This window comes from Rhinatrema bivittatum, chromosome 10 (genome assembly GCF_901001135.1).
Source record: "Rhinatrema bivittatum chromosome 10, aRhiBiv1.1, whole genome shotgun sequence".
Taxonomy (NCBI): domain Eukaryota; kingdom Metazoa; phylum Chordata; class Amphibia; order Gymnophiona; family Rhinatrematidae; genus Rhinatrema; species Rhinatrema bivittatum.
In genome coordinates, this window is record NC_042624.1 from 97,603,478 (window position 1) to 97,617,564 (window position 14,087).

At 41.1% G+C, this 14,087-nt stretch overlaps 1 protein-coding gene across 4 annotated transcripts in view; it reads left to right on the forward strand.

The window, feature by feature from the left end:
- Positions 1-14,087, forward strand: part of LRRC40 (leucine rich repeat containing 40) — a 123,462-nt gene that overhangs the window by 90,056 nt on the left and 19,319 nt on the right. For 3 of the 4 annotated variants that reach the window (XM_029618371.1, XM_029618369.1, XM_029618370.1), the window contains exon 14: positions 7,074-7,259. The exons of the other annotated variant lie outside the window; for it this stretch is intronic. In XM_029618371.1, the coding sequence (XP_029474231.1) occupies positions 7,074-7,259 (186 nt within the window). The remainder of the gene's footprint in view (positions 1-7,073; positions 7,260-14,087) is intronic. 4 annotated transcript variants of the gene reach the window in all.

The following is a 14,087-nucleotide window of genomic DNA, read 5'->3' on the forward strand; positions in this document are numbered from 1 at the left end:
GAATCCAGTTCAGCATTCAGTGTTTTCAGTAGGTCCTCGGAGAGGATGACTACTTTGTCTCATCAGCTGGAAGGGAAAGACTTGTTTGGAGCCACCTCCTGAAGACTTCTTGATGAAGCAGGAGCTGCGCAATGGGGGAATGTTGAGGATGACACAAGTGTAGCACTGGTAGCATCTTAGGCCCTACTTCTAACAGGTTCACTCGGGCTGCTTTGGGGAGTTAGACTGAGAGTCCTTAGTTCTTCCATGTGTGGCAAAGTCTGGGAGCAGATAGAGCCTGCTTACCTTGTCAGCAGCAGTTGCACGTTGGCAGGACCGTCACTATTTTTACTTCTCCCATGTGGTCCAGCTCCAGTTGGTTCAGATTGGTCCTTTCTTGGTTCGGCTGTATGGTGTATGATCTGGTGTTGCCAAAGCAGAATGAGCCCAGGAACTTCACCAAGGTCATTTTTCTAAGGAGGTATGTTTCACGTGTTATCGGTTATTTTTTTTCCCCCTATGCTCCAGGCGTTATGTATTTTGCAGAGACCTTATGCAGGAGACGGCTTAGACATATTTTTTGGCTACTGTATTTGTCCAGCTTTCTCCATGCAGGGGCTCTATCCACAAGCACCCCAGTCTAGATAGAGAAGCCTTGAACCTGGAAGGACTTTGTTCCCCTTTCCCTAACCAGGCTTGGGGGGCAGAGGAAAGAGGAGGCAAATGTGGATAGCTGCCTGAAAGGTCTGGAGGAGAATGTCCTCTGAGAAGAGGATGCTTCCACCCTTAGTCTTTTTTTTATAAGGGAGAGCTTGCTTGTCTTATTTGCCAGGCAGTTTCTTCCCTCTGCTGGTCAGTCTTGAAAGTTGAGGAGGATCCATAAGAGATGCCATCCTTGACATTTTCCTCTCCATAAGGGGTTTGATTCATATGATCCATACTGAATGAGAGTTCCCTGAGGGAGATCTCAAAAAGGGGGTGGGGGGGGGGGGGTGGCAAGAATAGTAACAAGCTTTATTCTCTGGAAAGAAAATGTGTCTTCTCTGCTGTGGCTTCTCTGTTCAGTTCTCCTTGTCGGGATTATAAGGTTTGGGCCTTTTGGTGGGGGGAGGGGCACAAAATCCAGGATAGCCTAGATGTGGCCCAATTTGGGCTTTCAGTCTTTCTTTGTCAGTTGCAGCATGTGTCATGTTTAAGATTTCTTCTCAGTCTCAATTCTCATGCCTCGGAGATGGGTTTGTCTGTGTAGCTGGCCGACTGGTACACCATTGGAGGCCATCTCAGCAACTTCCCTTAAGGAGACGTTATTGTTTGGAGAGCATCTGGAGAAGTTTAAGGATCTAAGTGATGTGATGCTCTAGAACTTCCAGAAAGAATCCATTTGTTTATTGGGTCAGTAAAAGTTGCAGTTGCTCCCGGATGCTAGGAGCCCACCTAAGGAAGCAGTCTTCTGGATGTGGGGAGGAGAGGATGCAGGTTTTGTGGAAGAAGTCTGTCTTTTCATGGGGTTAGGAAATCTGATGTTAACAATGCACAGCATTCTGGAGCTACCTGTCTGACCCAGAGAGTCAGTGGGTCCCCTCTGAGGGGGTCCCTGTAGTCAGTCATCTCCGGACATCTGTCTGGTATAGAATCCCCATTATGGTGGGCCGGGGAATCTTGGTTTCTGTGCAAATCTGTTATTTGTGTTTGACATTCCCATCTCCGAAGTCCTTTTGGTTCCCTCCCTACTTGTTAGACATCGAGGAGATAACAATGAAGCAGCTCTAGAGTCGGGAAGCTGTGGTTCCACTCCGGTAGTAGCTCGGGGTCAAGTATGGCATATCAGCTATCTTGTGATTCAAAGAACCATGATTTTTTTTTTTTGCCCATTCTTGTTCTTGAAAGTGTTGACAGTTAAGGTTAAGGTTTAAGATTTATTGTCATTTATATACTGTCATCTCAGCGATAGCCTTCACGATGGTTTACATTTCAATAAATATACAGAAAAGAGATTACAATCAATTATAAGAAATAAAAACAGCTAAAAATTAAAAGAGGGAAATTAAGTTGTCTTCGCGTCCTCATCTCCTGTCATTCACAGCCTGTTACACCAAGTTCTAGTCCTGATGGAGGATACAATTCCATTCTGTTGTATGGCCTCACATTTGAAAGGATTTGCTTGCACAGGAAGGGATATTTTTCCGCAGGGGTGTCTACTTTGCAGAAGGCCAGTTAAAAATAAATAAAAATACAAATTTCTACTTCATTAGTGAATGTTTGGGTCTGGTATCCTCATCTCTCTATGAAAATGCTTCATTTGTCAGCATGGCAGTGAGGCAAGTGGAGTTTTCCTCTTGTCTGGATCTTTTAGAAACCCACTAACATTCCATTAGGATTACCACAGAATCATGGAATACCTTCACACCAGATTGAGTTGAGTCTCTATGGTTCAGGAAGTGATGGTCAAATTGTTAGTGTGCATGCAGGTTTGTTCTTTCATGGGAAAGTAGCAAGTTTGAGATTATGTTCAATTGTTGAATACCATTTTGACCACCTTGGAGTTGATCCCTTTGTTCAGAGCTCTCATGCGGTTTCTTCAGAGCTTTTTAGTGCCTCGCTGGTCTTCACAATCACAGGTCTTTGAGGGTTGCCTTCCTTCTCCTGCACTTTGAGAGAGCCTCATTTATTGGACTGTTCACTTGAATCCTTCAAAGGCTTCCAATTGGATTGTGGTTACATTGATGCGAGCCTAGTTGGCTGGGGAGCTCACTGCTGCAATTTGGTAGCTCAGGGGCTCTGTTCCAGAATAGAAGCCTTGTTGTCCATAAACAGGCTGGAAATTGGTGTCATTGAGTTGGCGCTGTTACACTTTCGGCCTGCACTGAAGTGTATGGTGTTTTGGGTGTTTATGTAGCCTTACAGGGCAGGCACTTGGACCCCAGTGATGGTCTAAGGGCTCAAGATCTGTTCTGGTGGATAGAGCACAATTTCTTCAATTTTCTGCAGCTCACATTGCAAGAGTATGAAATCATCCAAGATTTCTTTCTTGGTTGGAATACTTAGGCTTCAGTGTGTGGGAGCTCAACCAGCTAGCCTTCCGAAGGATAACAGTTCAGTGGAGCTTCCTCACCTGGATCTGAGTGTGATTGATAATTTTATTTATTTATTTAGATTTTTATATTCTGCTTTTCACACTTTTTTTTTTTTTTTTTTTTTTTTTTTTTTTTAAGAAAGACCTCCATAGCCGACAGAATTTTCAGTCATCAAAAGGAATGGAGTCCCAGCAAAATTAATTCAGCCTTGGCCAGAGAATGATCCTCCTTATATTCTTTCTTGGCCTCTCAGTCAGGGTTCTATGTATGATAGAAGATCCTCTGTTGACGGTCATCCTGGTGGTTCCAGATTGATCAAGAAGACAATAGTATGGGTTGTAATGAGGCTGTAGCCTGGTACTCCTCTGTTTTCTTTCATTTCCGGTCTGGTGCTGATGCTGGATTCAGCTTCTTTTATCTTACAGCTTGGCCAGTGCCGGTGGAAGGGTCTGCTGCCGCTGCTGCTGCCCCAGGTGGTCATCACATGATATCATCTCTCTCTCCCTTCAGCCCGTGTCGCAAATCGCACACCACAATCCTCCCCATGTCCTGTAGGATTTTGACATCTTTGACTTATGTTTGCTGGGCATCAAGTTGAGCATTTTGCAAAGCTCTGGCTCTTTCGACCTGATGAGCCGGCATCCTGGCTGCAAAAAAGTATATTCAAATACTTGGCCCTTCATGGCCTGAGAGATCAACTTGCACCAGTCTCTTGTTATAAAGGTCAGTTTCAGAGGATCTTTGTGGGTTACTTCATGGGGTAAACACGCTTGTCCACTTTTGTAAGCCTCTGGTTCCCTAATAGGGAGCTTAATTTGTCTGCTAATGCTTTTGTAGGGTTCCGTTCAAGCCCCACATGTAGGCATCGGGGAAGAATTTTCCTTAAAAATGGTGTTTGTAGTAGGTCTGACTGAAAAAAAGAAGATTATGTTGGAATTTACAAGCCTTATCTGCAGACATCCCTACTGGGGGTTTTCTGTAGAGTAAATCACATTCTATCCAGTGTTGGCCATGGTGATACCACACCTTGAATACTGTGTACAATTCTGGTCGCCGCATCTCAAAAAAGATATAGTTGCGATGGAGAAGGTACAGAGAAGGGCAACCAAAATGATAAAGGGAATGGAACAGCTCCCCTATGAGGAAAGGCTGAAGAGGGTTAGGGCTGTTCAGCTTGGAGAAGAGACGGCTGAGGGGGGGATATGATAGAGGTCTTTAAGATCATGAGAGGTTTTAAACGAGTAGATGTGACTCGGTTATTTACACTTTCGAAAAATAGAACGACTAGGGGGCATTCCATGAAGTTAGCAAGGAGCACATTTAAGATTAATCGTAGAAAATTCTTTTTCACCCAGTGCCCAATAATGCTCTGGAATTCCTTGCCAGAGGATGTGGTTAGTGCAGTTAGTGTAGCTGGGTTCAAAAAAGGTTTGGATAAGTTCTTGGAGGAGAAGTCCATTAACGGCTATTAATCAAGTTTACTTAGGGAATAGCCACTGCTATTAATTGCATCACTAGCATGGGTTCTTCTTAGTGTTTGGGTACTTGCCAGGTTCTTGTGGTCTGGTTTGGCCTCTGTTGTAAACAGGATGCTGGGCTTGATGGACCCTTGGTCTGACCCAGCATGGCAATTTCTTATGTTCTTATTACCTAAAGTCATGTTACCCTTCCATTTAAGCAAGTTCCCAGAACTTCTGAAGGAGGTTTTTCAGAGTGCAGATATTTCTCTCCATGTTATGCAGGTTCATCACAGTCTCCTCAGGTATCTAAGGGTGTCTGTCTTTTAGTAGTTGAGAAGGCTGTTTGTATTTGGTGAACCTCACAAGGGAGAGGCAGCATCAAATCTGTCATTACCAAGCTGGTTCAAAGAGGCAATCTCTCCAGCATACTTACTGAAGGGCCTAGGGACTCTGGGGGCACCTTGTGCTCATTGCAAATGCCCAAGTTCCTCCTCTGGGCAGAGCTACAGTGATTTATTCTGGAGAACATTTGTACGGCAGCCACTTGATCCTCCTTATATTCATTTACTAATCTTTCAGAGTATATGAACAAGCCAAGGGGGATGTTGCTTTGGAGCAGGCATTCTTAGGTGTGAAGAACAATGCTTCACTGAGTTAGAATGGGCTTGGGTACTTCAATGAATTTGCACTGGTGTAGCAGGATAAGGAAGGAGACATTTTCAATCTTATTTGTTAATTTTCTTTCCTTAAATCTTGCTAGACCAGTCCAGGACTCTCTTGGGAAGTTGGTGGTTGTGATTTATTATCCTGGATAAGAGTCTCTGAAGTTTCTGAGGAGTACATGGTCTCCATCTGGGGAGGGAAGATTTGTTTGTCTCCTGTTTTTGGTTACCTTTTCTATTCCTCTTTCCCCACCCCTGGTGGGTTTCTGAGAGGGAGAGGGTGTTGGCTTTTAAGAGGTCCTCCTGTTAAGAAATTTTAATATTTCTTCTTTTTCATAGTGTTTTTTTTCCTCCACTCTATTACTTTGATGCAAGAATACTGGCAAGTGCCTGTCTGCACCATTTCTTTTTTTTTTATACAAGTGATGATGTTATTGAAAAGTTTGCAGTTTCTGCCTTCATCGGCTGGTAGGATAGCATAAACCCACACATCTGGACTGATCTAGCAGGATTCAAGGAAAAAAAATTTAGCAGGTAGGACTAAATTTCTCTATATTGCAGCAGAGAGGAGAGATGGAGTTATGAAAAGACATTAAAATACCTATTAATGCTCTAGAAGCAAACCTATTACAGTGGAAATAAAACCTGTAAAACTAGGGGTCATGAAGTGAAGCTGCAAGGGGGTAGACTCAGGAACAAAATCAGGATATATTTTTTTGATGGAGAGGTGGTAGATGGCTGGAATGCACTCTCAGAGGAGATGGTGAATACAGAAACAACAACAACAACAAAAAAGACATGGAATAAACATATAGGATCCCTAGTGACAGGAGCATGTTAATTTGCACAGACAGTTCAGCCCAAAACAGCAATGAAAGGTCTACATTCTCCTTCCAGGAGGTCACAGGGTAACTTGCATAGAGCATCAGTTACAATCCTAAACAGATGGAATAGAGTAACCTGCACACAGCAGTTAAAACCTTAAACAGAAGACTTGGGGAAACTTACAAGTTATCCTGCTAAATTTATTTTATTTATTTTATATCTTTTATTCTGCAACCCCTCTTGTTCAGTATGGCTAAATAGCAACTTTTGAAAATTGTGACCCCTGTATGGGCATGAGTGATGGTGTGAATGGAGTATTAAATAAATATTTTTTGTGTGTTTATGTGTTATGATGGTAATTTTGTAATAATACATTTATTATTGTAAAATAAATCATATACTTTTGTATATTCATTGTTTAGTTTGAAATGTTTCCTTAGGTTTTGTGGTGTTGATTATTTTGGAAACAGTTGGTGTATACCTTCTGTTAATTTATCACCTTGCTAGATTTTAGCCATTTAAGTTTTCGTCCAGCTAAAATCTCTAGCCAGATAAAAAGGAGGTTCTGTGGGGGTGTTCCAGGGCGGATCTGTTACCTGGTTAACTTACCTTGTCCTGTATATTCGGCTATCTGGCTGACTTTAGCCAGATAACTGGTCTGCTCGCCAGCTTACTAAATATGGACTTCCATGATTTTAATAACTGTCATAATCCAAACTGAGTGCAATTGATGAATACACAAAATCTCTCAAACCTGAAAAATGTGGCCTATATCAGTAGAAAGAATCAAGAAGAAAATTTTTTTTACAATTTTAGAAAATCCTGTAAATTGAAGTGGTTCTATAGAAAGTGGTATAGGTTTGTTTTTCATGCTATTGGTGAAATTTCCTAACTGTAAAATGTTTTTGAGAGAACATTTTTTGTCTTGGTTTTCCTCATATGCATACTATATACTGATATTTCACACTTTAAATTTACTCTGTATGATTTGTTTTCTCTATAATAGTTATTTAATATCTCAAGAGATTTCTTAAAGGTTACTATATTTATGATATACCTACTGTGTTCAATAGATTTAAAGTCTTTCCAGAGGTTCTTTATCGGATTTCAAGTCTTGAAACTATCCTACTTGGAAGCAATCAGATTGGCTCTGTGGATGCCCTGCAGCTGAAGATGTTGGGTAAACTGTCCACGCTGGACCTACAAAACAATGATATCCTTCAAGTTCCTCCAGAACTGGGAAACTGTGAAAACCTCAGGTAGGTGAACTGCAGAACTGAAATGCAGTAAATTCATAGTAGGAGGAATAAGAGATGGAAAAGAAAGTTTGGTTTTTTTGACTTGCAAAACTGGGTCAGACCAAAGGTCCATCAAGCCCAGTATCCTGTTTCCAGTAGTGGCCAATCCAGGTCACATGTGGCAAGATACTAAGGGATAGATAAATTCCAAGCTGCTTATCCCAAAAATAAGCAGTGGATTTCTGCAACTCTGCCTTAATAATGATTAATGGTCTTTTCCTCCAGAAACTTATCCAACCTTTTTTAACACTGCTACACTAATAGCTTTCACCACATCCTCTGGCAATGAATTCCTGAGCTTAATTATGCGTTAAGTAAAAAATATTAATTTAAATGTATTACCTAGTAACTTCATTGCATGTCCCCTGGTCTTTGTAATTTTTGAAACAGTAAACAACAGATTAACATTTTATTCGTTTCATTCTACTCATTGTTTTATAGACCTCTATAATATCTCCCCTCTTTAGCTTTTCTTTATATTTATTTATTTATTTATATATCCTTATATACCGACTTTCAAGTTCATTTCAAGGCGGTTTACAATAAAGTTGAGTTGCAGTAGCAAAGCTCAAGTAAATACACAAACATATAACATACCCTGATGTTTCTTACATAGCCAATATATAATTAAACTAAAACATATTACAAAATTATCATAGAAAGCCACCCATTTATTTATTACTAGTGGAATTACCCTACTTTTTATACATTTAACCCCTCCTGTCATCCCTATTATTCATAAGTTTACCCTTCCTCACCAAACCCTTGTCCATCAAGTCATCTCCCTTTTCGCCCTTCTCCCCTTGCTATAGTTGCTATAACTGCTCCGTCTGTAAAAATAAAATAAGATCATGATTGGTTGGGAAAGGCCTGTTCAAATAGCCAGGTCTTTATTTGTTTCCTGAAACTATTTATGTTCTCTTCCAACCGAATCTGAACAGGCAGGGAATTCCACATCTTTGGTCCCGCCAAAGACAAGGATCTCTCTCTAACTGAACTCAAATGAGCCAATTTAGGTGATGGGATAGTCAATAAGGCCTGTCCGAGTGATCTCAAGTTTCGTATTGGGACATGAATGCGCAATGAGGCATTTAGCCAGTCGGAATTCCTACCGTAAATGACTTTATGAATCAGTGTTAAACATTTATATTGTATACGGAAATGAACCGGTAGCCAATGCAGACCCATCAATACAGGAGAGATGTGGTCAAACTTTTTGGTATCAGTTAACAGTCGCGCAGCAGAATTCTGTAAAAGTTGGAGCGGGCGGATAATTGACTGAGGTACTCCTAACCATAGAGCATTACAATAATCTAGTTTAGGTAGAATTAATGCCTGGACAACCGTTCGGAAATCATTTGGATGCAATAGCGGTTTTAATCTCCTTAAAACGCGTAATTTATGAAACCCATCTTTTATGATCGTCTTAACTGATGGTTTCATATTAAGTTCTGAGTCAAGGATGCATCCTAGATCTCTAAGATCGTGTTGGATCTTATACGTAGGGAGACAATTTGCAATTTCCATCTCTATCTTCTCTGTTACCTTGTTGCAGATAAATAACATTTCGGTTTTTGCTTTGTTTAAAGCCAAAGACATATGTTTAAGAAGTTGGTTTAATGAGTTATGATAAACCTCCCAGAGTTTTAATGTGGCTGCCAGGGACTCTTTTATAGGTAGCAGTATCTGAATATCATCTGCAAACAGATAGTGTACCAATCCCAGCCCTGATAAAAATCTGCATAATGGGGCCATATAGACATTAAACAGAGTCGGTGACAATGATGAGCCCTGAGGGACACCAGTGTGGAGATCAACTAAATCAGATTCCACTGTTCCAAGTTTAACTCTAAAGGATCTATTTATAAGAAAAGATTTAACCAGTCAAGTGTTTTATCCTGCAGGCCAATTTCCCTCAATCTTAGAATAAGTGCTTCATGACTGACAGTATCAAATGCTGCCGATATATCTAATAAAATTAGTAAGTATGATGTATTTTGATCAAAGCCTTTCTGAATAGTATCCACTAATGACATTAAAAGAGTTTCCGTATTGTGGGATTTCCGAAAGCCATATTGGGATGGAAATAACAGCTGATGATCTTCCAAATACTCCATAAGCTGTCGATTAACTACTTTTTCTAATAGTTTAGCCAAGAAAGGTAGAATAGAAATTGGTCTATAATTTGCTAGGACTTCCGGATCTAGATTAGCTTTTTTCAGAATAGGCTTTACTATTGCACATTTTAAATCATCTGGAACAATACCTTCTTCTAGTGATAGATTGATCAAATCAGCTAGAGGTTTTGCTATAATGTCTTGTACACTCTTCAAATGATTAATAGGCATTTTGTCTATAGGATGATTAGCAGGTGTCATTTTTTTTATTAGATTTACTATCTCTAATGAAGAAACTGGATCAAAGGTTGCCCAATTAACCGAAGGGTTAGTTGGTAAAATAATATTTTGAGGGGTAGTCAAGGATAGTTCTTGTAATATTACTTGAATTTTTCTTTGAAGAAAAAAGGCAAATTCATTGCTTTATTTTTTGCATTGGTATCCCAAGTAATCGAATTGCTTCTAGGATTGGTAAGTTCTGACACATACTGGAATAAGATCCTTGGATTGAACTGGAATTTGTGTATTCTCTCGGAGTAATAATTACGTTTAGCCAAATTAATTGCTTCTCTATAATTATAGAGAGCCATTCTATAATTTACTTGGGAATCCTCATTTCGCATTTTTCCTCCATATTCTTTCCATTTCCTAACTCCTTTTTTAAGATCTTTAAGATGGGTGGAAAACCAGGGGGCTCTAAATTTACCTTGAATGGGGATCCACTTCTTACTAGTAGGACATAGTTTATTTGCTAACTCAGACATAGCTAAATTCCATGAGTTAGCTGCATCAACAATATTGGATCTATTTAATGATTTCAAGGCTTCTGGGAAACTAGCGACTAAGTCTTCCGATGAACATGGCTTTTTAACCTCAATTTCTATTTTATTCGATATAGTTTTAGTCTGGGGCTTTTTAAATGACAATGAAGCAGTGATTAAATAATGATCCGACCATGGTACAGGCAAGATATTAGGTCCTGAATTAGCCTTAAAGGCATCATTTATGAACACCAAATCCAAAATATGTCCCGCCCTATGGGTGGGGGCATTAATAATTTGTACAAAGCCTAGTGCTTCTAACATATTTAAGAATGAATCGCAACTAGCTGAACGAGGACACACATCGACATGGAAATTAAAGTCGCCCATAATAATAGTTGGTACATTTGTGTCAATCTTAGATGAAAACAACTCAATAAGGGGGGAACAGTTATGATCTAATAGTCCCGGGGGAGTATATACCAAACAAATTTGTAGTAGACTTGATTTGAATAGGGCAACTTCATACCGTGTGGCGATATTAATTTTTTGTTGAGTTAAATGGTAGGTTTTATTAACTAGTAGTAATAAACCCCCACCTTTTTTGTCTATCCTGGGACATGAGAAAATATCATAGTCGTCATAAGGTAACTGGTTAATAAGTACTGAATCTGACGAACGTAACCATGTCTCAGTTATCCCGCAGATATAGTGGAATTGTTCCATCCCCTTTATCATTTTGGTCGCCCTTTTCTGAACTTCTTCTAATTCTGCTATATCATTTTTGAGATGTGGTGACCAAAACTGCACAAGTACTCAAGATGAGGTTGCACCATGTAGAGATACAGAGGCATTATGATATTCCCTGTTTTAGTCTCCATTCCTTTCCTAATAATTCCTAGCATTCTATTTTCTTTCTTGGCCGCTGTTTCATACCGAGCAGAAGATTTCAATATATTTTCAATGATGACACCTTGGTCTCTTTCCTGAGTGGTGACTCCTAATGTGGAACCTAGCATTGTATAGCCATAATTTAGGTTACTCTTCCCTAAGGCATCACTTTGCACTTGTCCTTATTAAATTTCATTTGCCATTTACACACCTATACTCCCAGTTTTGCAATGTCTTCTTGCAATCTCTCACAAGCCTCTTGTGATTTAACAACTCTGAATAATTTTGTGTCATCAGAAAATTTGATTACCTCTCTTGTTGTTCCCATTTTCAAGTCATTTATAAATATATTAAAAAGCAGTGGTCCCAAAAAAGATCCCTGGGGCACTCCACTATTCACTTTCTCTATTGGGAAAATTTACCAATTAGCCTTACTTTGTTTTCTATCTTTTAATCAGTTGGAAATCCACAATAGGACACTACCCCCCTATCCCATGACTTTTTAATTTCCTAAGAAGTCTCTCATGAGGGACTTTGTCAATGCTTTCTGGAAATCTAGATACACTATGGGCTAGATTTTAAAAGCCCTGCGTGCCTATTTTACATAGGCTGCAGGCGCGCGCAAAGCCCTGGGATGTGCGTAAGTCCCGGGGCTTCGTAAAAGGGGCGGGAGCGAGCATGTCAGGGGGCAGTCCGGGGGCATGGTGACGGTTCGGGGGCGGGCCGGGAGGGCGATCCCGAGTCCCCCGGCACTGCGGCTTGTGACGGGGGTTGCCGAGGCGGCGTGCGCAAGTTACGCCTGCTTCAAGCAGGCGTAACTTGCACAACAAAGGTGTGGGGGGGGGGGATTTATATAGAGGCAGATCTTAAATAAGTACGCTGGAATTTATAAGATACGCGCATAGCGTGTATCTTATAAAACCATGAATATAAACCATGAATATAAACCACATGTTTATACACACCCTCAAAAACATGGAGCAAATTTGTGAGGCAAGACTTTCCCTTGGCTAAATCCATGTTGGCTTTGTCCCATTAAACTATGCCTATCTATATGTTTAGCAATTTTGTTCTTTGATAGTTTCTATTATTTTGCATGGCACAGGCATCAGACTTACAGTTCTGTAGTTTCCTTGATCACTTCTTGATCCCGTTTTAAAAATTGGCATTACATTGGCAACTCTCCAGTCTTCAGGTACCATTGACCAGCGCTTCTCAACTGGTGTGTCGCCAAGCACTGGCAGGTGTGTCGCGTGCTCCCGGTCTCTCCCGCTGCTCTTCCTTCCCTGCTGCTGTTGCCGCCGGGCTAACAGCACGTTCAAGCCCAATGGGAACGGCAGCGTTGTTAAAGGAAGCTGTGGCACCCCCGGCTGGTCTTTTCTTCTTCCTGCGCCTGCCCCGGAACAGGAAGTGATACACAGTGCAGTGTGTGGGAAAGAGAGCCATGCTGCGTGGAAAAGTAGCAGCGGCGGCGGTAGCAGTATTGACCCCCGAGCACTAGCATGGACCGGAGCAATGGAAGCAGCCGGCAATCGGCAAAGGAGACAACAGTATAAGCCTCCTGCGGCCGATGGGATTCTTCTTTCTTGGCCTGCAGGGGCTGGAGGAGGCTGCTGCAGCTACCATTTGTGCTCGGGGGAGGAAGGAGGGAGAGAGAGAGAAGATAGCCAGCCTGTAAGTGAGAGAATGTGTGTGATTGAGAGCATGTGTGTGAGAGAAAGCATGTGTGTGTTTGAGAGAAACTGGTCAGAGAGGTGATGTATGTATATATGAGACAATAAAAGTGGCTGGTCAGGGAGATGACTGGAGTGTGTGTGAGAGAGTGAGAGATTGGTCAGGGAGGTGACGTGTGTGTGTGTGTGAGAGAGAGAAAAAGCATGGAAGTGAGAAATCTGGGTATGTGAGAAAGCATGGAAGTAAGAAGCCTGGTGCTGTAGGGGTGTGTGTGAAAGAAAACATGGGTCTGAGAAGCCTGTATATGTGAGAGAGAGCATGAGAGTGGGAAGCCTGTGTGTGTGTGTGTGTGCATGCATAAGAGAGAGACTAGTTGGTAAGGTGACGGTGTGTGTATGTGAAAGAAAGTGATTAAGGGAATGAGAAGCCTGTGCATGTGGAGAGAGTGAGCATGGGAGTGAGAAACTCTGGGGGTGTGGGGTGTGTGAGAGAGACAGTATGGGTGTGAGAAGCCCGTATATGTAAGATAGAACATGGGAGTGGGAGCCTGTGTGTGTGTATGGCATAAGAGAAACTGTTCAGGAAGGTGACTGGTTGGGAGATGATTGGTGTGTGAGAGACAGAAACTGGTCATGGGAGTGAGACTGGTATGGTGTGTGTGCGTGAGAGACAGAGAGAGACTGGTCATGGGCCCTAAGGAAGTGGACCATGAATATAGAGCTTAGCCACTACTGCTTCTGATGTGTGCTACGGCCTGCATGGAAGAGGACAGGAGTAGGAGAGCTGCTGGAGGGAGTAAGTAAAGGTGGCTTTTTAAGTTTATCTTTCTTGATTGACTGCTATTTTAATTATTTAATGTGATGTCTGCTTTTTAAAATATTTTATTGGTGTTTGGAGAATTTTTAATAGATTTTATAAGTTTTTAATTGTTGGATGTTATTCTGTTCATAGCTGCCTTGAAACATTTAGTCTGCTTATTAATTTAGTTTTACAATTATTTCTGTGTGGGAATCTATAGCTGCTTGCTAGTTCTGTTTTCCTAATAGGAGGTGTATTGGTGTTTAGGGCCTGATTTAATATTTGTAGTGTTGCCTTTTCATCGGGTTGTTACTTGGTTGAGTGCATTCCATAATACAGGTGTAACTGTGCGGATTAGTTTGTTAGGTCAGTTCTGTGTGTGTTACTGAGGTGAGATATTTTACTAGTATGTAAGTGTTTGTATCAGTCTTATTTGTTGTGTTTTCTCAAGAGGACATGCATTGGTGGTAAACTGCTGTCTCTTCATAAGTAGGGCTATTGAACCTGGTAGTAGAAGGAGTTTGAGTTGCTGTTACTGAGATGACACC